Here is a 24,981-nt window from a genome sequence, read left to right as displayed (position 1 = left end):
ATAAAGCAACCATGTAATAGGTCACTTTCATTTAAAACTATGCAGCACATAAAACAGCTTGATTAGTAAAAGGAAACACTGCCCTAAATCAATTGAAAAAGGTTGTATTTAATTATTTTTTTAATAGAATCTAGTTTCCTTTGCCTATCAAAATATAAAAAATATGGAAAGTCTAACAAGGTATGTGCTCTGAAAGAACATTTTCTTCCACCAAACTTTCATTTGTTAACATTCAATTTCTACATGTCAACTCAGAGTGAAAACTGAAGAGTGAACCAATAGATATTTTTTATTATCATATGAGGAAACATTGCAGCTTTCCCTGCAGTCAGCCAAGCTGGGATAATTTTCATGTTGGGCTTTTCTGAGTAGAACTGCTAAAACTAACTACTTTCCCTCTTAAACAAGCTGCTTGGAAAATACAACCCTCACTGCATCTAAACCAGAAAATAAGAGAACCTAACAGCTAACAGTATCAAAGTTCCTCTTTTTCTTTATGTTGGCTTTAAAATTATTTTCTCTTTTCTGCTTTCAATCCAGATTTAAAACAGGCTGAAGAGGTGTTCAGAGTTTCTGACATTTTGATCAGAAATGACACTGTGATGAGCAAATGTCCTGAAGGCTCATCTTCAGCCAGATAATCACCACTGACAGAAAACACATGATTCTAATACCAAAAAGTGAATTGCTTCCAAACACACAAAATGTTAGACTTGGCACACAAGTCTTGTACTATTGTTTCAGGCTAGGTGTTAATTTATGTATTATGAAAAGAGCTTTTGTGTCAATATTATCTGCCAATATTTTTTATCTTTCTCCCTGTTTTGTGAAAAATATTTTCAGAAGTAGAACAGAGTACCACTAAAAATCACTATACTGTGACAGAGATTAGAAATAATTTGAAAGCAGGGCCTCAACGGCACCATTTTTAAAAAAAGTGATCAACACTGTTCAAATCTTGATTAAGCTTCAAATTTTGCATATGCAATAATATTTTGTATTTGTAGTTACTTTTAATGTTTCCCTCTGTATTTTGAAAGAAAAGAAAAAATAAAAAGAGCAACATTGATTTTTCTTCTTTTTTCTCTTAACCCTTCAAGATTGAAGTGAAAGAAGGGCTGTTGCATAAACATTTTTACTTCATTATAGTGTCTTCTCTTTAAAATGAGAACTGGCATAAAATATTGAAAAAGTTTCTGTGTTTATAGGATGATTTAAAAGAGCCATGAAATTTTTGTGACCAAAATTGTTTCTACATCAAAATATCTTATCTCATTACTTCAATACAATGGCTTGTACAAGTGTTTTGAAACTCTTAAGAAAACAATTCCAGTCCTACGTTCTCTATTGTTTCTTTGGGAATTAATTTTTGCATATCACCTAAAAAATTTGCAAGCACTAGATACTCCTGAAAATGCAACAAGTTAATAAATACAACACTACGTAAATCTGACTGGCCATCAGCATCATGTTTTTAAGTATTATCACAGCTTTATTCTAGTAGAATGAACAATTGGTACCCATATATTGTGGTTACCACCTCAACTTATGATGGACTGAGACTGGAGTTTCAAGAATTAAATACGTAACTTTACACAAAAAGAACTAAAGAAGTGTTTAGGGGTGAACCCTAGGTGAATATAAAAAATCAATAGGATGAACTATACTCATTAAAAAACAGGACATCTGGCTGTATCAGTACCAACATATTTCAATTCTTAGGTGGGCCTTCTACATTTTGATACCAACATTTTTGTAGACATCTGGAATAAAAACAGGGCTTCTAGGGACCACAAGATGAGTTTCTACCACTTGGGATAAAAAATAAAGCTCCCAGAGAGCATCTGTAGCGTACGTATACATATTGTGTATACCAACACCCTGACTATAGAGTAAGACAGGTGCCATTAGAAACTTGTCAGTGAACTGTATCCATTAAAAATGAGGCACCAAGCACCCTAGCCATTTCAGCTGGATCCCTCTAGAGTTCAAGTAAAGAAGCAGATACTTTAATGTGTGATTTATTTCTACATAACACACATGTCCCACACAGCATGCACAGGGCTGCTTTTCTTTCTCCAGTGTCTACAGAAGAAATCTGGAAAACTAGGTTAAACTGAACTCCTTTATCAGTTTCTGGATGTGAAGGTCCAATCACTGTGTGTTTCTTAAGTGAAATTTGTATCTTATAAATACTGTTTTTGCAGCTAACAGAACAGATTTGCAAGCTCTTCTATGGGGATATCTGTTGCAATAAAAAGGTTATTTCACTTGAGACACTGCCTTTAAATGGATATTGTCTATAGTTTCCAAATTGCATTGAAAATTTTGTTAATGGTTTACTGAGTTCAATGTGGCCAAACTGAAAACAGTGAAGGTGTGTGTGAGTACCTAACACAGAACTCTCTCCTTTCAAGTAGGCAATAAGAAGAAATTTCCATTCCATCTTCCTGAAATTCCAAAAACTCCTTAATCTCCACATTTCACATAAATTATGACCCTAGCTGTGTAATTTTCAAGGAAGTGTTACTGGCTCACAGCATTTCTGTGTTCAAACACTAAACTCACTTCAGTCAGCTGAGCTTAACGTTCATCTGCTGAACACATGAAATAAAGCAGGAAGGACTGTTTATTATGTACTCCTTGTGATATCTGAGCTCCGTGCTTTCCAGCTGGCAAATGATGAGGATTACATACCAACCACACTAACGCAGGAAAGCAAATGAAAATGAAGTAATCAATAGAGACAGCAAAGGCATATGAATGGCTACTTAGGCTATTTCCTAATGCTCCAACCACATCCCCTCGAGTTAAATTTTCTTTTTATTATCCATCTGAAAGTCAGCAAATTAAAAAATGCATTTCCTGCCCACCACCCAAGACCCTAAAGCAAAATACACACAGCCAAATCCATAAGCAGAAACAAAACCTGCAAGACTCCATGTTACCATCACAGGCTTTCAATGCTGCACATCACTTCAGTACTGTAGCTTCAGATGAATCAATAGTGCAATGCTGCTTTAATTATCACTGGCTTCAGTATCCCCCTGGGCATCTCTTTTGCCCAGGGTGACAGGATCAATAAGCTTTCCACAGATCAAAAAAACTGAAATCTCCAACAAATGGTCTTGTGGGGGTAAAAATGTAGCTGAAGTATTGCAGGAGGTACAAACTATACTGCATATAACTGCAAAGTCACATTATTTCACATTGCCAAGCATCTTATGAGAGCAGTTGGTAGGCACAGCTGCTCTAATGGATGCACCAACTTACTCTGAAGAACTCTTTGGTTGACCCTGAGTCCAGCGTCCCGTAAGCAATTTCAGTTTGTTTGGCGAGGTCTTCTGCACTCTCTATGGGTGAGACCATTCGCTCAACAGTCAAGAAAGCAGCGAGGTTAGCAGTGTAGGATGAAATAATGATGAGCGTGAAGAACCACCAGACACCTCCGACAATGCGACCTGAGAGGGATCTAAACATGAATAAGATAATGCACATTTTCCTGTCTCTTGAGCCACAAAGAAAGAGAGAGATAGAGTGAAGGCACCATTATTGCTGAACATTTGTTATTAAGTAACAATCAGTGGGAGGATGATCATTTGCATTTGAAATATTAATAAAGGTTTCTACTCTTGAATCTTAATATCTACAGTACAGTCCACTGTGCTAATGAGTATCACTGCTCTTGAACAGTAATCTCAGTGCTCCTATTATTTCAGGACATGCCTAAAAATAGGAAAAAATTGTCAAAAATACTGGATAGGTAATCTCTTTTTGGAGACAAAAGTAAAGCATGGTAGCTGCAAATCAGTAGCTTTTTCTGTTTCCTCTTAAAAAAAAAAAATTGCCCATGGATTATGTTGGCTCTAGGATTACAATGTTCCTGTCACCCAAACTTCTCAAAAATTCCACAAGCTACTACAATCATTTGAACATTCACATTTTTCTTATTTAAGAAGCAAGAATTTTGTAGTAAAAGAGACATTTCTGTTAAGTAAAAATTTATGTTTTCCTTTTCAGTAACAGTGATTTGACGAGAAGGTTGTTGAGGAGTAATGTACATCCACTCTTAATCACTACCAGTTTTATTGCAACCTTCAATAATAGAAGGATTAGGCCAATGCTGAACACTCAACATTTCACTGCAAATGGCTAAAATGAAGCCTTTAAATTTGAAGGATTGGGTCATAAGGTTTAATTAAAAAGCTTTAGTTAGTGCCCACTAAAGTTCCAGAACATCTTAAAACATTGAGAAATTCAGGACTGCATGTGTTAGACTAATCATGTACTAGATAATCATATATTACAGATTAATCATGTATTATAGGACTAATCATCTACTAGATCTGAGGCATATGCTCTGTAAGGCACACCTGAGCAATGCAGCGTGGCTTCTCAGAAACAGAAAGTCAAATATTGTCTCTCACAGACAGCAATATTTGCGAAGCAGCACTGTAGAACTTGAAAGAGACATGGGACATTCCTTGATGCAAGGCAGACATTCAGCACAACTGTGTGCATTTCATGGTTGCAACACAATGGAACTAATCTAGCAACAACACAGTTCTTCTGAAGTCAACCCAGTGGAATTTCCCCTGTGTGCACCTGCTGTTTCTGAGAGCTGTTTGTGGTTTATGCACATTGACATCAGTAAAATAATAATAATGACTGAAATTCAAAGCAGATTATCTGTTGCTCTTATCATGGCTATTAAAAATTTTTAAAAAAAAGAAGGCTTCCTGAAGAATGAACTTCAAAACATTACCAGGAAAATTAACGAAGGAAGATTTTATGCTTCAGTGTGGAAGATAAAATGCAAATGTAAAAAGATTTGACACAAACCTTGGGGAAATATCACATCCTTGTTGCATAAAGGCACCCAGGGAAAACCAGAGGCTGTTGAATATGCCAAATTCATTGGGAGGCTGGTCACTGGGTCCTTCTTTCCCATCCTCTGGTTCTTCTGTGTGCCACTCATATGGACTAAACCTGCTAACTAGGAACAGGACCACACTGACACCAATGTAGGCAAAGACTATGCACATCCAGATCTCATACGCCAAAGGGTCCAAGAAGGAAAACACTCCCGGTTTAGATTTCTGGGGCTTTTTGATCATAATGGATATCCCCAAACTCATAAAAGGTTTAGAAAAATCAATGACCTCTTCTCGTACCAAAGTGATGGTCAGAGGCGCAACAGCAATCTCTGCTTTCTATAAAGAAAAAAAGAAATATAGATGTATAGATTAATTGATGTTGGCTTACACACTTGGCTAAGCAGCTAATTCCAAAGGTTTGTTATTAACAGCAGGACACTGTGGCTTAAATGCTCTTTGTAGCATTTTTCTGTTTCTTTCTATCACACTCTGCATTTACTCAATATGCTTTCAGTAAAACATACACATTGCAGGTTTTTGTTTTACAGAATTATGCAAATACTTAATTTTTCCGCTAAGGAGAAGACTCTTGAATCTTACAGAGGTGAGCAGCAGTGTAGGAAGATCATTTTAGGCATTAATTTAGATTTAAATAAAGGAATTCAAGAAAGAATGAAAAACGAGAATGACCCTATTGTCACTGAACATATAGAGATTTTTTAACATCCCAGAAACAGTAATTAATTGTCAGATTTTCATAAAAAATAATAATATTTGGAGGTAAAGCAGTTCATAGACTCAAGAAAGCTCCAAATAGCATGAGGCTGCAAAAGTGATTGACTGTTGCTGTGATTCCACCAAAATGCACAGATGTGTCTCAAGGGAAGGATAGTTCAATAGGACTGAATCAGATTTTAAACAGCAAAAAATGGCAAATATACAGGGAAGAGGTGTGCAAAATCATGTGATAAAAGGATAAAAATGTGTGCTGAATCCATTCCCATTAGTGTCAGGAATATTTTTAAATGTGTTTCTAACATGTTTTTAGGATGAAGATGCCAATCTTGAATGAATCATTATTGATGGAGGTGATTATGGCTGCTAATAATGATGTCTGCATGCACTATAAAATACTGGAGCTAAGCTAATGGATAGTTTTTGTTATTAGGGATGCTACATTACATTAAGGTTTGCTCCTTGCCTAGCCTTGCCTTTTACACTAAAGCTGTCATTACAGCAGCACTTCAGATGGGAATTGTATGGGGACCTGGGTCAAAGGATGCACCTCTGAGAGGGGAACAGATGCAAGAGCTGCTGAAACCTTTCACCTGTTCATCATCATGGTGGTGTGTCTAGGTACAGTCACAGAGCAGAGCCCATGCTCTGTGACCAGTGTGGACTTCTATGCAGCTTATAGGCTCAGGAGAGTAACTGTGTTTTGTGAACACTTTGTTGTTTCAATGAGATTAAAACATGCTGAAGAATAAGGACGTGCTCACATAGTTTAATCTAAGTGTTATGTAAATAGCCTGTGTGCTAAAGAAAAGAAAATATTGAAATGGAGGGGTTTTTTGTCATCTTACAACTTAGAAACAGGTAAATGCATTTAAAATAATATGTGGTTTTTATTTTATGCACTAATTCATATGGAGTTACATATGTTTTATGGAATTTAATTTTAAACCAATATTGCATAGTTAAAATTTAAACCTGTTTTGGCAGCTTTGCAATTGTGAATAATTCAAAAGAACTGACTCCAGTGCAATGTCCCAAAAATGCAAATTTGTATTAAGATTGCTATATATTAATCATCAGGTTATATCTGTCATTCTGAAATAGTTGTGATGCAAACACTTAATGAAATTTTATATAAAGTAATTATATTTTAAGCAATGCATCTAAAATCATAATTTTGCAAAGGTATCAGAAATTACCTCTGGTGTTAATTTCATGGGTAAACATTATGATAACAATGCTAATTCTCTGAATTTTAATTTACATTTTGTTGTACAAAGCATCTTTAAAAATTTGACTTCTTGATGCCTTGTGATTACCTAAGTCAGGCTGAAATAGATATTTTATGAAAATAGCTATTATATGAAGAAGGGTAACATGTCTAAAATATATTTTTAAGTAGCCTGAAAATTATAAAGTAAACTTAGTTTCTGCAGTCTAAAGACTGTAGGATGGTCTGAGCTACTGGCTTTTCTGCATACTTTTGTTTTTCATCTAACTCATAAACAGCTTTTCTCCAGAAGAATGGTTTCCTTCTTTAGAGTCAATGTCTTTTGTGTTTCTAAATTTTGATTACTGAGAATGCCTAATGTGGAGTCCTTGAAATGAGGTGAAAGACTCATGGCAACTGTGATCCCTTCCTGCCAATCTTCTCTGTGTTTGTCACATAGTGGTATCTTCATTAACTCAGTGTAAATGACAGACCTGGTCACTGATCTTCAAAGGTGTTGGCTAATGGTTTTTTTTTCTGTCTGCAGATTTCTATCAGGATTAAAACCCAAATCCCTGGGGGTTGTTAGTTTTCACAGTGTGAGTTGGAAAAGTGACATCACCATTTTAGAGTGAATTTAGGAGATTTTAAATACTTACTTAGCACACTGCATATTATATGTGAAATGCTGTATAGGATTTATCTTACCAAATTTAAATGCTCAAATAGAATATGCAGAATTTGAACAACATCAGAACTAGCTGCCTGCAGTACTTGAAGGAGTTAAAGAGGAGAAATAGGAACTTAACCCATTTTTTACAATAGTGATCTAGTATCAGATAATTCAGAATGTAGATAAATCCATTTAATGCTAACAAATTTAAATGGACAATATATAGCTAGGTCATAATTAAATGCCATAAAAATGGAGAAACTGCAGCCCCCCAGACTGATCATATTATTATTTTTGTAAGTCTACTGTGTGCCATGTAAAGCCTGCATAAACTCTTCATTGCGAAAGCTAAATAATGAAAATAGCTGTTCATGGTAATTACCAGCATTTGTGCTTTGCCCAGTTAATGTACACCATATAATTATGGATTTAAATGATTAACAATATAACCATGGTGCAAAAACAATTAATGATTTTGTTGCCAGTGAAATCTGTTTTGACAAAGAGTAATGATACTTCACAGTTAAATCAACTGCATCTGTAACAGCATTTCAATCAAGGCTCCACCACTACCAAGTACAGATGGATTCTGGATCCTGACAATATTATACAATGAGAAAAGATTGATTCTGATGGTGAGAGACATTTTCTTTTCCAGAACATATCATTATTATAACCTTGTGAATAAAATATATGCTTGATCCAAGTATTGTGAAGGTAGTAAAGCTATCTGAGAAAAATCATGCAGAAAGTGATTTCAATCTGAGAAGCTCATGGCTTCTGAGATTTTCAGAGAAATGAGTTTTGATCTTTTCTGTTAAGCAGTGAAAGAAAAGAATTCTGTGTCAGGAGAATGAGTATTTAATTGGAGCTGACTGCTAGTGAATTTGGAAACACCTGTTATATATGCTTAATGGCATTTCATCCCCAGCCAGCATTTCTCCTGTGAGCTAGATATCAAGGCAAATAGAATCCACATGGATTATTGCATGCATTCGGATACATCAGGGACAAGTGACCAAGATCTCCTGGTAGTTTTTAATAATGTGCTAAAAACAAAACAGGAAAATAAGCAACCATTCCCACCACAGCATTCTGTACAATCTTAACAAAACTGTACCCCACAGCATTTTATGATGTTTCCTCTGGGACAAGATGGAAAAATCAACCACAGATTTTAGGAAATGACTAAGTTTCTCTGTGCAGCAACTGAGTGTCCAGGTAACAGACCATTCTCTGGTGCATACAGGTCTTAAGGGAACATGGGATAAAGTTTTCCTGTGTCCACTCTCAGTAATATGGATAGGGCTAAGGGGCATTGGGGTATGATGGTAAGATCAGGAGAGCAGAGGAACCCTTTTTGTCGTACAGAAAGGCTCCAATCTCACTGGCCAGCACAACACTGTTAATCCGTTAATGTGGTAGGGAATTAAAAGCTGTAAAATGTTTCCCAAACAGATCATCTCGTCAACTTGCTAATTCAGTTGCAAATTCTCTCCCAATCCTGGCTGCACATAAAAAGCCTTGCTTGAAACACAGCCAGCTACTCAGACTACTTGTGTTTATGATTAGGGGATCTATCAGACAAGATGAACACGCTCTTCTAGCAGAGCTTTGCAGCAAAGTCTCTGGCTGACTGATTTTTCCGCTTTCTCTATGTGGAATAGGCCTGGGAACCTGATGCTCTGTATATCATCTGGCAAGGACTCAAGGAAGTTTCAGGGAGGATGCTCTTGATGGATTCCCTGTGGAAATCTTTAGCAGAAAACTTTGTAAGTAACAGAAAGAACAATTTCCTTCAAAGCTACACCTGTAAAAGTGCATAAAGCACACTTGGCGTAGCTCTTGGCCTTGAGGCCCAGGGGCACTGGACAGACCGCATTGCTGCCGTGAAAGTCACCCGACCTCTAAACCTGCATGGCTGCATTCAAGCTGCTTATAGGGAAAGGTCTCTCCTCAGTCCCAGTGTCCAGCTGGGCTCAGGACTTGTTTTGGACAGTAATTATGGGCCAAAAATATACCAGAGACCATTCTTGCAACTTAGCAGATTAATGAGGCGAATTGCAAAGCACAGGGACACTCCCTGGTGCCACTGATACACTAGGATAGATAAAACCTCAAGGAGTCTTATGACAGTGGAGCAAATGTACTGGGCAACAGCTGACTTCAATAAAAAAGCAGCTCCAAGAGCTTTGCTGCAGCTCATTGCCAGGGCATGTCCCAGACTCAGAGAGACTGCAGCCTTCCTAAACAGACAGCTGGAAAGAGCCTCCTCCTCACTCTTTTCCATTACAAAAAATGAAGTGTTGGCCATGTATTCTGGTTTGTCCTTCTTCATGTGGGTAATTTGCAAAAGGTTCTTTATGCCTGTGAGCTTTACTGATTTCAGCTCTGTTAACAGCTGCAGGTGTTGACACATCTGTGTGAGCTTCATAACAGCACTTTTATTTCAGTCTAGTCCTAGGGCAGCTTGGGTTTGATAAGGTTTAAGATAAAAGAAGGAAAAAAAATGCCCCAAACAAACAGAAAACGGAAGTGTAATATCAAGTTTCCTCTATAATTTTTGACTAGATGATAGACCACTGAAACTGTACATCTGTGCAAAAGGATTTTCTCATAAATAGTAAAATTTCTTGGATTATTGAAAAAACATTCTACTATAAAACAGTGCTTGGCCATTGATGTCCATGAATTTGCTATTGCAATTAAAAGCCAGAGAAGGAGTAACCTCCATACTTGATAAAATAAGCCTGAAAAATCTTTTAATATCCTAAGAGTTGAGGTGCTTTCAAGCCACTGAAGTAGATACATGTTTGGTGAGATTCAGTGTTTCTACTCTTTAAAGACAAAATTGAGTTTGGTTCCTTCATGAACTTCTAAGAACATGGACAGTTTTGTGAACCTGATATAACCTTTTCATTCCTGTGGGGAGGGGAGATCACCGAAATTCTGGGGCAACATTTCCCACACTCCTACAGCACAGAAACTGTTTCATTCTGCAGAGTCCCTTGAACTGATGCTAATGGAGAATTTATCAGCTATACTAAACTTGACAGAAGGGAACTGAAATGGAGCTGCTACAAAAGCCATGAGGCCTTTGCCACATATGGCCCAAACTGTCAATGGAATTGTGAAAAATGCAACTGGGGATGGAGCAAAAGGTATGCAGGAATTTTTTTATGGGGAAGTTGAGGCACTTTATGAGTTCTTGGTGGAAATATTCGCACTTGAGTATTTGAGGATTTTTTTTTTATTCCATCACTGAAATGAAAAGTTTCTCTAAGAATTCTGAATTGTTCTCAGTGCAGATACTGGCAACTGCAGTCATCAGCAAGCTCAGCTCTGAGTTTTGCTACTTCTGGTAATCCCAGATACTGCAAATATTTATTTTGGTTTGTGGGAACTATTTTCTTTAAATATTGGAGCTTTATGTGTCAACAGAATTGCTAAGTGTTATGGTATTCTGAAGAAGCCTTCTCCAGATCACTCTATAACATAACGTTCTCAGTTGTTAAACTTACCAGGTTTGCTCTTAAATTTTATTATTGATGGTCATCTTAAAAGTCTGTCTTCATTCTGAATTGCCTAATTATCTACTTGTCTGTAGTGGTGTGTTACCTATGTTTAATATATATGATGGTGGATTTTCCATTTCTCAATCTAGACCAAGAATCCCATCTTTTTTAAAAGATCTGTCCACCATTCCATGAAAATGAATTAATGAGTGATATTCTTCCCAAATAAGCTTTACAGGGTGTCAGGAATAGATGATCTCTAACATTAATGAATTTTTAAGGGATATGCAAACTATGGATGTTCTAATGTTCCAGGGTACTAGTTGAATAAATAGTAGAACTTGCATGAAAGTACTTGATTTTTTCTTGAAAATAAGTGAAAGCACACAGACCTGAAATGAGATTCTGTTTCTTTTCTGTGACCCCAAGGCTAAATAAAATGCACATATATTTCCTATTTTATGACTTATACTATGATAAATTAAATCCTGCTTCAAAAATTGGTATGCTTACCCCATAAACAAGTTCTCCCACCATCCCATTCCAGATTTTTGTCTCTGGATCCCTTGCTCCATATTTTCCATCAGGAACAATGGCAATTTTGTACTTGATACCAATATGTTTTGCAATTTCTGATGCCAGATCTACACAGTATCCTTCAAACTTGTCATTCCCTTCAAACGTGTCATGGTTTTTCTTGAACATAACATATGGGGCTTCCTATAATGAAAGAAGTAGAACTGTAAAGGAGAAGTGTACCAAATATAGTCTGGAAAAAAAACATGTCATGAACTGACTGAACAACACACACTTTATCAAAAGTTCATGGACAGTATTAGCACATTTAAATTAAAATGTATGAACAAAAATCCTTCTGGCAAGGTATACTCTTTACACTAATTAGGCTTATATATTTCACAAGAATTATCAACCTTACTTTGTTTTAAATGAAAGACCTTAGTGCAGCATATGCTAAATTTAAAGCATGAATAGAGATTGGGCCTATACAGTGCAAAGGACTGTGAGATCATGAAGGTACAATGTACACTTCTTACTTCAGTAAGCAAGCATATCCTCTAACACAGTGTGGTTACTGCCTATGACATTTCAGATGCAGAGCCTGACTGACTTCCTTTGTTGAGGAATGCATAGTTACTAAGAGGCTACACACATTTTAGTGAGAACATAGAAGTATATCCCCAAGGAAATATGCATCTTCACTTTAAAATAAACAGTGCAGATTCTGCAAGGTTGTTTAGGATGAACTTAAGTGATGTGCAAGGACAAGAATGGTATTAAGTTGACAGTGACCATACATGCTGCATGAAAAAGAAGGACCAAATATTTTGGGACAGTGAGTGCCATTGGAAACAAGTAAAATCTGTCTTGAAAAGTGGGTCTTGCATTCCCTGTGTAAACCATACTATCGCAATAGTGAACATTATGTCACTGGGAAATCAAGGTTGTTTTTTTTAGCTCTGTGTGAATTCAGACTTTAGAAATTATTAAATGAAACTATACTTTCTGATGGTATTTTAAATCACTTCACATAATTCATATTCAGAGCCAGTTCTAGATGAAATATTTGTCTAATATAAAGGGTGACTTAGGTCACCCTTTGTTTGAATATAAATCACAAAATACTGGCAACTTAAGTTTTCTCTGTGCTAGCACTGGCAAATGTTGGTCTTTTGACACTAACCTTGGTAATACTCTGCCCTATTCACATCTTTCCTACAGACATAACTAGTAAAAAAAATAAATTTAAACATGTAGTGCAACAATGTCTGCTTCACTGAAACTACAAGAACATCAGCTGTAAGCAACAACAATTTTGTAGTCTCTATTAGGTGTCTAACAAGGGGGGATAGGTGGTATTACACGAGTGCAGTGCAGTGCCTTTGCCCATACAGAGTTTGCATCTTCAAAGGAAAACTGCGGAGTATTACCAGCAGCCTGCAGCTTTCCTTGTATTCCAATCCCCACTTAAATCACCTTGATCTCAACTACTGGTCTTCTAGAAGGGAGGGAGGGAGAAAAGCAGGGAGATCTTGATCTCTGCAGTAGTTCTTGATTTTCAGAAGTATTTTGGCCACATGTATAAAATGCTCCTCCCTCACATAGGCTTTTTGTTTGCATGAGAGGAAGAGCCAAAATCCAGGTCCTTCCACACAGGTTATTGCACAAAAAAAAAGGTTTAAAATAAACAGACTTGAAAAATACTATGTGTCCTGTCTGTGATTTAGCCAACTGCTTGCTAGAAGGGCAACCAAGTCTGTACAGTGTCCTTCATTTGTGAACTCTCCTTACAAGCTTCAGCTACATTGCTTGCTGCACCTCAAAAGCAATTTTGCTTTCCAAAGACCAGAGTTAGTGATTGCTAGCTCTTCTGATTCAGCCATAAATCCCTGGCCAAAGGCATGCAACTAGAGTCACACCAGGAGATGATTCTGGCAATGGAGTTAAAGAAGACAGGCACAGAGTATGCCAGCTCAGCTAGCTCCTCCTTCCAAAACCCAGACATTGCTTCTGCCCGCACCTCACCACTGGCAGGGCTGCTGCAGAAAAAGCATTTTAACTGTTTCTGTGCAGCAAAGCAAAGTGACCGATGCGTCATTTTTCTGTTAAAAGTTAAACAAACTTCAGCCCTCCTACCCAGGAGTTCTGTGAGGGAACACTGAGAAGGGAAGTGGGGTGGCCCAATCCTGTCCTTGGTAGGTCCAAGCAGAGACCATCCCATCCAGTGGAGTGACCACCATGACCTGACAGGGATCTGCTGGGTACTTGGAGGAATCACACTGGTTCTCTTCCCCATCCTCCTCCCTTTCTTTATTGTGATCTCACTGATTTAGAACAAAATACAGCAGGGAACATTTTGTGTAATGCAATTATCTTACAGAGTAAGGTAGCATGCCTTGCTGTGACTGCTTTCAAGGAAGCAGCCACTGAGTGTGACCTGGCAGTGTGAAATGATACAATTAAAGGTAATAGCAACACCTACTACCACTTGCTTACTACGTTGTGCTTTCCCTCCTAGCCTATTTTATACCTCTTTAATTGCAGTGCCTACTTTTACCTGACAAATAATCAGGTATCTGCTTTCAAGGTAAAATTTGATGGTGGAATGCAGGTGGGACTCCATGTGAGTTTCTGATAATGTATTAAAAAAAAAAATCAAATAGTTGCCCTAGTTTTAAATCCTGTCCATTTAAGATTTTGAGGGTGTTTCAAATTGATGAGGTGTGCAGATGTTACAATGAAAGGACACTGAAAGGCAAGTTTTACTGGTTTGCTAACAAGTAACTTACACAGATAAACTTTCAAGCTCACACTGTGAAGTCATGAAAGATCTGTATTGATCAATAAGCATGTACTTAGCCATATCTTGATGCTCTTTTCTATCTGTGGCACTGAAAAAGAGCTTATTATTCTGTATAATCCATTGCAATAGCATTTTCGAAGTTAGCAGCAATGTTAGTGTAGTCATGGTGGTCTAAAAATGCAAGAGATGCAAGTAGTCTGTGGAGAGGTAATATCTTCTGTTAGGTCAGCTGAAATAGCTGAAAACATAGACCTACTTTTTCATTGTTTCCAGTTATAGCATCTTGTCTAATAGAAAGATTATCTCTCCCCACCATATTTGTACTTACTATATTTTTGGACTATCAGCTTTTAACCTACTGATATAAAACACACATCTGACTTACTGCTGAATGAGGTTTAACACTGCAATATTTGCAAGATTTCAGCTGCTTAATAGTATTTTATGGGGTAGTGAATCAAGGAAAAGCCCACATTGAAATGACCAATGACTAGCACAGAACAGATATTTGAAATGGTGCAAGCTTTACTCATATAATTCACAATTTTATAACAATACTTAACATTTGCAAATACAAGTTGATGTCTGCAACAATTACCTTTATAGATGTAAACAAATCATTCCACCACATTGCCACGAATTCATGTGTACAGTTAAATGCTCACAACTGATGATTCGTACTATAAGGGAAGCTGGACAAAGTAACTAACCCAAATAACAAACAGATCTAAATTTGGTTTTCCTATTCTAAAGTGGTTTTCAAAATGTTCACCATTGCAAAAATAATTTGTAAACATGACGAATATCTGTGCAAGGAAACTTCTGATTTTTAGAACAGGTGTGGGACACATTATCACACTTTATTCTGAAAGAAACTTCTGTAAATGTCAATGGAAGGTTTTTTGGTGATCTTTTTTCTTTTTTTCTGAATAAAGTGTCCAGGATTCGGTTTGAAGTCTTTATTATTGTCATGCAATAAACTTCACTTTATTCTCCAGTCTACTGAAGAATTTAATTAATAAAGTATCTAATGAAAAAATATTTTTCTATTATGAGAAAAAAGGCTAAAATTAGAATTTCTGAGGTAAGACTCTATCAAGAGTATATCAATCAAAACAGTGATGGTGGTTCTCAGTCACCTAATGAATGTTTCCTGTCAGATGCCCTAAGGTGATCTGCTTGACCCTAAGGTGCTGTTCTTCAGGTGCTTTGTGCGCGCCCTTTACAGATAGGTCTGATACCCTCAGTATAAGGCATCCACCTATGGGCCACTGAATCAATTTCTAAATCTTTGTGGCCTTACATACATGGGGCACAATTTACCCCGCATGCCTGAAAAAGTACATACACCAGCTGAGACACCCAGATGGAGAGGTCACATATAGAGCATGAGACAGGCAAGGGTCACCCTGCCAGTGTAAGAAATGGGGGACAGGCTGTGTATCCTAGAGCATCTTAAATGTCACTGAATGCAACTGAATCAATACCCTTTGTAAAGTCATCTACATCTAGGTGACTTGGTTATGAACTGGATCCTGCCCTTGGAACTTAATCTGCCAACACAAGGGTATCTCATTAAGATATTGAACTGTAAGCCACAATGCAGATGCAGCTCATCATCAAGCTTTGGTTTTAAAGGAATTTTGTGATTTTTAAGTTTTGCAGTCTCAGAGTTAAGTACAGAGTTGGCTGTATCATGGAATGTATTTAAGAGTTTGGATTAGTCTTCCCAGCCTACTTCCCTAAATTCTACCTCAACAGCTTGTGACCATATTTCTGAACCTGCATAAGAGTTGATCATTCTCCCTAGCCAGACAAGTCCCTCACTTTACCTTAGTGTTAGGGCAGGGCTGCAAAGAGCATCCCTTCTCCAGTCATGCAAGGAGCTGGCTGTGCATTTGGAGGTGTTACCATCCCAGCCCAAAGGGAATGCTTCTGCACAGGTAGGAAATCTGTCCTTTCCAGATGTGCAGGAGGCTGTGCATCACATCAGGTGCAGAATAGGAACTATAAATAGTAAAGAACATCAGCTGCCCCTGCTGCCTCCTGTCTCGGCTGCTACTGCACCACATAGCTAACTGGGGATAGGCTGAGAGCCTAAACCAAATACGTAAAATAACTTCTACGTGCTCTCACTATGTTACAAATGAAGAACACATCTTGCTAAGTAGAAAATGCTGTACTAAGTTCTTTGAGTGCAGAGCTAATTCATTATAATGCAATTTCTATGCAACAGCCATACAGCAAAGTAAGCATAGACACGTAAAAGCTGAAAAAACAGAGGACAAATCAACTTGTGCTATTTGGCTTCAGGCAAAACTTAAAGCGAGCCATGCTGAAAACTTGTAAACTTTTCCTACGCTGCCATGACATCTGTCTTGGAAGACTGAAAAGTCTGACAGCACTGCTTGCAGAAGCTTTTCAGTTTAATGTTGGAAAATATGCATGCAACCAAAATTAAATGTGTCATCTACAATGGTTCAACTTCCCTTCAACATGAAGAGGGAAATGAAGAGGTGAAAAAGTCTCTGTGGCATTTGCAACATAACAAAGAAGAGAAAAATAACAGGACTCTGGAAGTTATTCTAGTTAAGTATTTCTTTTCTTTGTGTGTGTGATCATATGCTTGTGGATGCTAAACACATTGCCCTAGCAGGCCAATATTAAGAATCATGGTTCTATCCTGCCTTCAGCATCATGTGTGCAGCTCCCAGAGGAGTGTGTGGGAGATGGTCATGATAAGGCAGAATTCACCATATATTCTTATTCAAACCAAATTCCAATATATTTCTCTTGCACTGTGGTTTAGAAACATGGAAAGGGGACAGTTTTCGTCAAGAAGCTGTGCTGCTTTCAATTAATTGCATTTATCCAAAAATGACATGCTGCATAAACACAGGGCATGCTTTGGAATATTAATTCAGCTTTTTGGTTTTGCAAATGATCCCACCAGTCCCTTCAATACAGGGGCTGGAAAAGTTCTTTTGAAGATAACATTTATTATGCACATCAAAATGCTTCAATGCAAACAGGACAGGCAAGATAACACATTTTTAAAAGCTTTCTTGTTTTCCTTTTTTTTCCTTTCTTGTGAACAGGAACCTTTTATATTACTTTTCATTACTATATTTTACTTGCTTTTCCTAAGCTTGGAGCTATTTATGGAAATTACAGTATTCATGTGTGAGAGCTTCAGTCAAACATATCAGGATTGGTTTGAGAGGAAAATTTCGACTGAAAGCTTGTAATTCACATCGTTCTCTTCTCAGCTTGGCAAAGTTGAAGGTTAACGTCATCTGTTCTAGACATTTCAGATTAGTCACAGAACTTTTCTTGGTGGTTCAGTGCCTGGTCATCCAGTCAGAGGAACAGTAATCCATATGGAAAAATTAGCTCAATGTTACTAGACTGGTGGGTAATACTTGAGCCTTAGTTAGGACTGTTCGCAGCATCTTGGGACTCTTTTCTTCCTTGATCAATTTCTTAAAATAGGATTCTTCATCAGAGGCTGAAAAGAGGAGGACTGTACTGAAGTATATTTTTTTCCATCACCAAATCTTTTTTTTCTTTTTTCTTTTTTTTTTTTTAGGAAAGAGATACATATATTTAAAATTTCCCATGCAAAAATAAAATTAAGTTACACAGTTTGGTTAGGAGTTATATTCTGAATTCCTGTATAGTAGTTTGGCTGTTTTGCATCCTGGAATGACAACCTTCAACAGGAAATTTGTTAAGACTTACTTAATGCAAAAATGCTGATATACACTGCTGAAAATCTGGTAATTAACTGTATTTTTAGTTAGAAAATGTCTTGACACTTTCCTTCGGATTACTTTAAACTCCGTATCAAGTTAGAAAAATTATTTCTTAATAACACATACAGAATATTCTTTCCCATTTGAGACACAGTTTATTGGGTTAACATGTCTTGTCTAAATGAAGCAGGTGAAAAGGGCAGTGAACTGAGATGTAAAATCTTAAAAGCGGTCACGTAAAGGTCACCCTTTGCCAGTTGGCTTTGATAAGCATCAGCTTTAAAGGGCATGTCTGACTTCAGAGGAAAAAATTGTTGAATATTTTGTTTAAAATACAGATTTGTAAGAAACAATTGTTTTGAAAAATCACGGATTAAAAATGTAAATGAATGAAGCAACTGCATTCTCCTTTGCAACCACTCTTTAAACACAATAATCCTGGAGTATCAAATTCCAAATATATTTAGATTTTATTAAAATGAAAATTTTACTGCAATGCTGAATAAACATATTAAGAATGCATCTACTAAGTTCATGTTTTCATTCGCAATTAACAGTAGATAATCCAGTTCTGACTGGCTGACTAAACCATACTACGTAGAATTTTAGCTCTTACTAAAGTCAATTATTGAGTTTATAATTTACCAAGAAAAAGGGACACTGGCATTAAAGTAATCTCATTTTATACCCTCTGTTCTATTCTGTCATTGAAAGGCCTTGGGTTTTTATTTTCTTCCAGTTTTTTGTGAGTCAAGATTTATCAATTAGATGTTGTTAAGAACCCATATCTCTGAGACTTCTTTAGTAAAAAATGGAAAAGACTGAATAAAAGAAAAAAATCACCACAACTCAGTTTTAAAAACCTGATTTCAAGTGAATCATTATATTAAATGCATACCAAAAAAAATCTCTGCAGACATGACAGTCAGTGTAATTAAGATATATGGCTCTCATCCTCCCATTAACCTAGCAACTGGCAGACTAAATTAGATCATAACTAGAAATGAGATTGTGTCACACACCAGTATAAGCATTAAAAAAAGAAACACCTTACCAAAATTGTAGTGACAACTACTGTTCTATTCTCAATGGCTGCAGTGTCATTTCCAAGTGTAGGTTCATGCTGAATCAAAACTAATTTATCCATGTCATTCCAATAACCAACCTGCAAAACAAAATGCATATCATTTGCAGTAAGGTCTGCATTCTGCATGACTACAAATATAAATTACTATGTGAAAACCAGAGTGATCCAATCTTGTCCAAAGGAAGTGCTGTCAAGTTAGATATGGGGGTATGCATCTATCATTTTGGGTGTACCTCCTTGCACTCCTGCTGCACACAGTCAGACCTGGTGTCATCTCCTCTTCACTGTTCCTGGATGATCTGGGCTACTTACTTCAACCAGAGGCACAAGTTAAATCCCATTTTCATTAGTTTGAAGCCTTCCAGGGGCATAAACGAAATGTAAGTATTTTTGCTCCCCACAAGAATATTTTCATTCGCTAGTCCTCCAGACCTTCTGGTCTTAGAGAGAGGAATGAAAGACATCTGGATGACAGTTTTGCAATCCCATGGCTGATCTCAATTCCTTGCTCCATCATGGGCTTCCCAGGAGACCCCAACTCCGGGACTTATACCAGGCTTGTTCCACTTAACTGCTAGCAATGATCTTTTAGTACCTACATTAGAAGCCCTGTTATTTAAGCTTTCTTCACACTCACAGGACAGACAGTACCAGTAGACAGTGACTCAGCTCATGCAGGATAAGCACCCCTCATAGAAAGGTGCTTCCTTTTCCCACTGACTCTAAAGCATGGTGAGGGTGAATTCTCACTAAATATATCACTGGGAAGTACCTACAGGGAGGTGGAACAAATTGGGTTTTTCTTGCCTTGGCAGCATTTAGGCTGTCACAACCCTTCCCAGAGCAGCTTTAAGGTGAAACAGCTGCCTTTGTTCACTGCTGGCCATAAGCTCCTCCAGAGTCAGACTTGAATCAGTCATTTTTGTAATCCCATGGAGAAAAACCCCCAAACCTATCTTTCCCCCTTCTTGCCCATTCTCTTTTCTGCAGCTAGATCAAGGCTGTCTGTGCATCCACTGACAAGGCTTCTGGGGCTTTTTCCTCTGACCCAGCCCTGACAGCACTCGGCTCCATGTCAAATGGGCGACATGAACACAAACAGGTCAGTAGAGCAGTGCTCTAATTCCACCTAAAGGGGCTCCCCATCTTGCTGAGAACCCAATGAATTAGGAGACTGATCTTTCTTCCCAGCATGATTTCACAGACACAGGATTTAAAAGGTTTCTATCAAAGAGATGCAATTCAACCGGGCACAGCTCAGTTTCTGGGAGCACCTGGGACCAGTCAGCAGCAATTGCCCCTTGCCCTCTTCCTTGATTAATTAGGAGTTCATGAGACCAACAGCTGGGAGAGAGGAATGTCTTGTCTATCTTACTAGTAGAAGAATGGGAATTTTAGTGGAAAGTGGGCTCCAGGCAGACCTTCAATGTAATTGTCAGGATGAAAGGACACTCTGTGGCTTGGACGAAAAATTTCAGTATGCTGGAAACTGGCTAAATGATCAAATCAGTTATGCAGTCAATATTATTTCCAAGACCATTGTAGAACCCTGACAAAAATTCCCCATCACATAGGATTCTGCCTTCATGACCTGTTCAGCTCAATGCAGTGAAGTGATACAAGAGTTTAAAAGTGCAGGGGAGTGCTTCTGGTTCCTGTCTCATATGCATTACATATATATTCTGCATATTATTAAAACAGTCAAGCTTCCTCTTGATTTTTACATTTACTATTTCATTAGTTTCCTTCTTGAAAAAAATGCATGGAGAGGTAAGTCATTTTAACAGTCCCTAGAGCAGTATGACTGAACATGAGTGATTTTTTTTCAATTAGTGAAGCAAACAAGCACAAACTGTCCATGCACAAGTTCTGGCATATTTAGTTGAAATGTTCCTTTTTTTTTTTTTACGATTGCTCTTACAGCACTGGATCCTTGATTTAGGTGTCTGCAGCTAACAGGAAGTGTCAGCAATGCTGATACAGTGGAGAGGAAGGTTTTCTTCCTAGTAGTATGCCCTGCTACCAAATATTCTTTTTCATCCAGACAACCATGCAGACACAGATACAATTGATTATTGAAAATGTGGAGTTATGGTCAAAAAACTGTGACCAGCAAAAGGCAAAATATGTACACCAAAACCTGGCAGTTTGGGCAACTATTACGATAGTGAATGATGATTTTTCATTGTGCAAATCTTCACTGCTATGAAGTTCAGAAGGAAAGCGGAAAATGAATGTTCATGAAAATTCAGACAGAGATAAAGGCATTATTTGAGAAATGACAGGCATCTTTTAAAGGAATTTTAGCTTTTGTGCATTGGTGTGAGCTTGTATGTGTTCAGCTCAAACCTGAGCTAAAGTAACTCTGGAACTAGATTACTGAATAAATATGAAAGATATGTCATGACACTTGTATAAGTATAGAGATACACAGTCACTTTGAGAGCACTAAATAACAGTATGCTTTCCCATAAATACCTCAACTCCACAAGGGAAAAAACTCCTCAAAGGGTAGGATTGAATTCAGCTATAAAAGTACCTCCAATTCTATTTGGGTTGCAACTGAACTTCATGGCAGTTGCATCCACTTATACCGAGGCTGAATTTATCTTTTAGGAAAAAATACTGCAAAAACATTTGCCTCAAAGTAAATCTGCCATAACAGTTTGGCATTTGAATGAATAGTGTCCTTTCTGAAGGCCTGTGCTCCTTCTAGTAACCACTGAAGTGATCTTGCTGGAGCTCACAAGCCACTAAAGGCAAGAGAATACTCAAAAAATTTTGATAATTGATTTTCATGCTGCCAAGTTGGAATTCAGGAGCCAAATCTTAGACTGTCTTGTCCATGTGCGTGTAAAGTATATGCTTTGTTTACTTTTTCTTTTCCACTTTTTTAAAATTTTGGTGATAGTATCCACAGTGAATGACACAATCACAGAATTATTGAGCTGGGAAGGGACCTCTGGAAGTCATTTGGTCAAACCTCTCTGTTCAGCCTAAAGCCAGTTGCCCAGGACCATGTCTGGATGGCTTTTGACTATCTCCAAGGATGAAGATTTCACAACTTCCCTGCACAACCTGTGCCAGAGCTTGGCCACTTTGAGAGTAAAAAAGTGTTTCCTAATGTTGAGAAGGAACCTCCTGTGTTTCAGCTTGTGCTTATTGCCTCTGGTGCAGTCCCTGGGCCCCAATGAAAAGCCTGGATCATTTGATCACAACCCTCCAGTAACAGGAGCCATTCCATTACATTTCCATGATCCTTGTCCCCACACTATTTCCCCTCAGCAGCAGGTTTTGTTACTGCTCTGCAGAGAAGAACCAAGTAAGAAGTGCTGCATAAATGAAACTAACATGAGCATAGGCTAGTATTTCCCATTTTACTAAATGATATGGAAGTCTGCCTCTGTCTAGCTGTGCCATTTTTTAATGGCCTGTTTACATATTTAAAGCCATGGGCAAGAAAAATCACTTTTCCATGTGTTACTCTGACTGGAAAGGCAGTTTTGAAAGGATAGTGCTGGGTGACTCGTAAGTCATGTTATGTTGGGCGTGAGAAGGCATTAAAAGTGAAGGCCTCTTAGTTCAATTAAGTATAATCATTTCTCACATATTATATAGGATTTATCAGGCTGGACCACAGAACCGGTCCAATGATCACATATAAAGCAATATCTAATACATGAGAAATAAATTCTTGTGAGTAGCCAGATCTGCCAAAGTTGTCACGACTTGTTACATCAAATACAGGTAATGACTTAAGAGTAGCAGAGAGGCATGACTGAAAGGTAAGAAAAGCACCTTGGGCCTCCAGCACAGCACAGACATAACTCCTCTGTTTGCAACCACCCTCCCCTGAAACTGCAGGCAAGAAGAGAGGATGGGGACATCCCTGCAGCTGTGCCAGACAGATGCCTCTCCCAAAACAGGTGACAAAGGTTGAAACATCAACCTTTTTCAAAAGTTTGCTGACAAGCAAATTCCCTAATGATTTACTAAAGTTGTGACCTAATTAAACACATCTCTTGCACCTTGCCTTCCCTCCTGTACAACTGGGAATAGAGGATGAAAAGGGCATATTTCACAGTTTCCTCCAGTGCACCCCAGCCACCCATGTATCCTCCTGGCTGCCAACGGTGCAGCGTGGAGACAGGAAGGAAGCAGGACTGGTAGCAAGACCAGACATACTTTCTGGCAGAAGACAGTGGACTTCTCAAGAGAGGGAAGTCAAACTCACCTTTTCCAATTTATTCTTCAGCCATCTGTCACACTTTCAAAGGACAACTGCACCATTAGGCCTTATATGCAGGCACATGCTTTGCTTTGGTGTACAGCTCTATACTGTGATATAGTGGCAATTTTTTCATCCAAGTGTGTAATTCTGCTCTGGGTCTGCAGTTTAACACTCTGCCTCCTCAGCAGTGTGGCAGGCAACTGTCTCCAGGGACACACAGTTCACCTGTGGTACTATTTACTGTGCTTGTCACCTCTGGCCAACAGCAGAGGAGTATTTAATTCAATTTTGATTGCTTTGGCCCTACTCAAGCACCAAGAATATCCTATTCACCACCATCTGCCCCCTTTTCTTGTTCTGATGACCTCTCAAACAAAATAGGCCACAACAGCTCTAAAAATATCAAAATTCTTGAGCCTGAGTACATTTTCTGCTTTTATTTGTTTTATACTGTAAGACATTTCAGCACAGAAGAGGAAGGATCAACAAAGTACCCAGGCTTATCTTTTCAAAATGATTGGGCTGAGTGAGCATTCAGACATGAAGGATCTGCTTAGACATATATTAATGTGCATTTGCTTACAAACAACCAAACCAATGAAGCACACAGGGTTAGATACTGCAATTAATTTCAGAAAATGTAAGTATTCAGGTCATTCGCTCTTCCACCTCTCTCCTCTTCTGTCCTTTCACCCTTAAAAGCCCTGTGTTAGTTACAGCCTATGATTCATATTTACATAGAACATACAAATCGACCTGCTTAAAAATGCCATTAATTTTCAAGACAGAAACCTTGGGGTAAGATACAAGAAATATCTACTATTCAGAATTCTGACCATTTCCCATCACCCAGCAGCCTAGCAACATGTCATCCAGCTGGTTTTCATTAGGATGCTTGACTGACTGACATCCCACCACTCCAAGATGCAGACTTGTTTTTGAATTCCCCAACTTGAGGCACTGAACAATAGCACCTAGTAGAAAATGCAACTAAAAACTGCTTTCACCAGAAATATCCATGTATTACACCTTTTTAAACTGCAGATTCCACTTTAATACAAGCTAGAATAACCTTTTCATCACACACAAGTCACTTATATGATATGAGGATAGCAAATGCTATGAGCACATACCTTCCGAGGGCCCGTGTTTTTCAGCTCAAAGACATCCATGGTATAGTTGACTCTGCGACCGTAGTGGTCAAACTGAACATTTCCAGTCAAACCTTGTATTCGAACCTACAAATGGAAGAAAAACCACCATGAAGATCCAGTCTTATGTTCTTTATTTCAAATGTCACAGAGCAGTGCAAGTTATCCTGGCTCCATCCTTACATTACCAGAAAAACACTACTGCAGAACCATTCAAAGCAATAAAGTTGGCTACTTTCTTTATATTCGTTTTCCCTGTCAAACCATGCTCAAAACGGTCCTAGTTATGTCAGTATCTAACTGCTAACAAAGACACACAGTGGACCTTCTCTCATGCTGTGCAGCTCAACACCTTCCACCTGCAGGTTCTAAAGAGAAGCACATTTTTTACCATTCTCATTGCTCCTGGGGTCATACGAAAAAAA

At 38.0% G+C, this 24,981-nt stretch overlaps 1 protein-coding gene across 3 annotated transcripts in view; it reads right to left on the bottom strand.

Moving 5' to 3' along the window:
- The window catches only part of GRIA4 (glutamate ionotropic receptor AMPA type subunit 4), a gene marked incomplete at both ends in the record, with an annotated part of 215,918 nt that overhangs the window by 43,673 nt on the left and 147,264 nt on the right, over positions 1–24,981 (bottom strand). For 2 of the 3 annotated variants that reach the window (XM_082279260.1, XM_082279259.1), the window contains 5 exons: positions 3,274–3,472; positions 4,843–5,213; positions 11,524–11,730; positions 19,142–19,252; positions 24,539–24,643. In XM_082279260.1, the coding sequence (XP_082135386.1) occupies positions 3,274–3,472; positions 4,843–5,213; positions 11,524–11,730; positions 19,142–19,252; positions 24,539–24,643 (993 nt within the window). Of the gene's footprint in view, positions 1–3,273; positions 3,473–4,842; positions 5,214–11,523; positions 11,731–17,807; positions 17,841–19,141; positions 19,253–24,538; positions 24,644–24,981 lie in introns of those variants that run through there. The other variant, XM_082279261.1, reaches the window with a different exon arrangement.

The sequence above is a fragment of the Coloeus monedula genome (assembly GCF_965178545.1).
Source record: "Coloeus monedula genome assembly, chromosome: 3".
Taxonomy (NCBI): Eukaryota; Metazoa; Chordata; class Aves; order Passeriformes; family Corvidae; genus Coloeus; species Coloeus monedula.
This window is presented reverse-complemented; position numbering and strand designations above follow the sequence as displayed.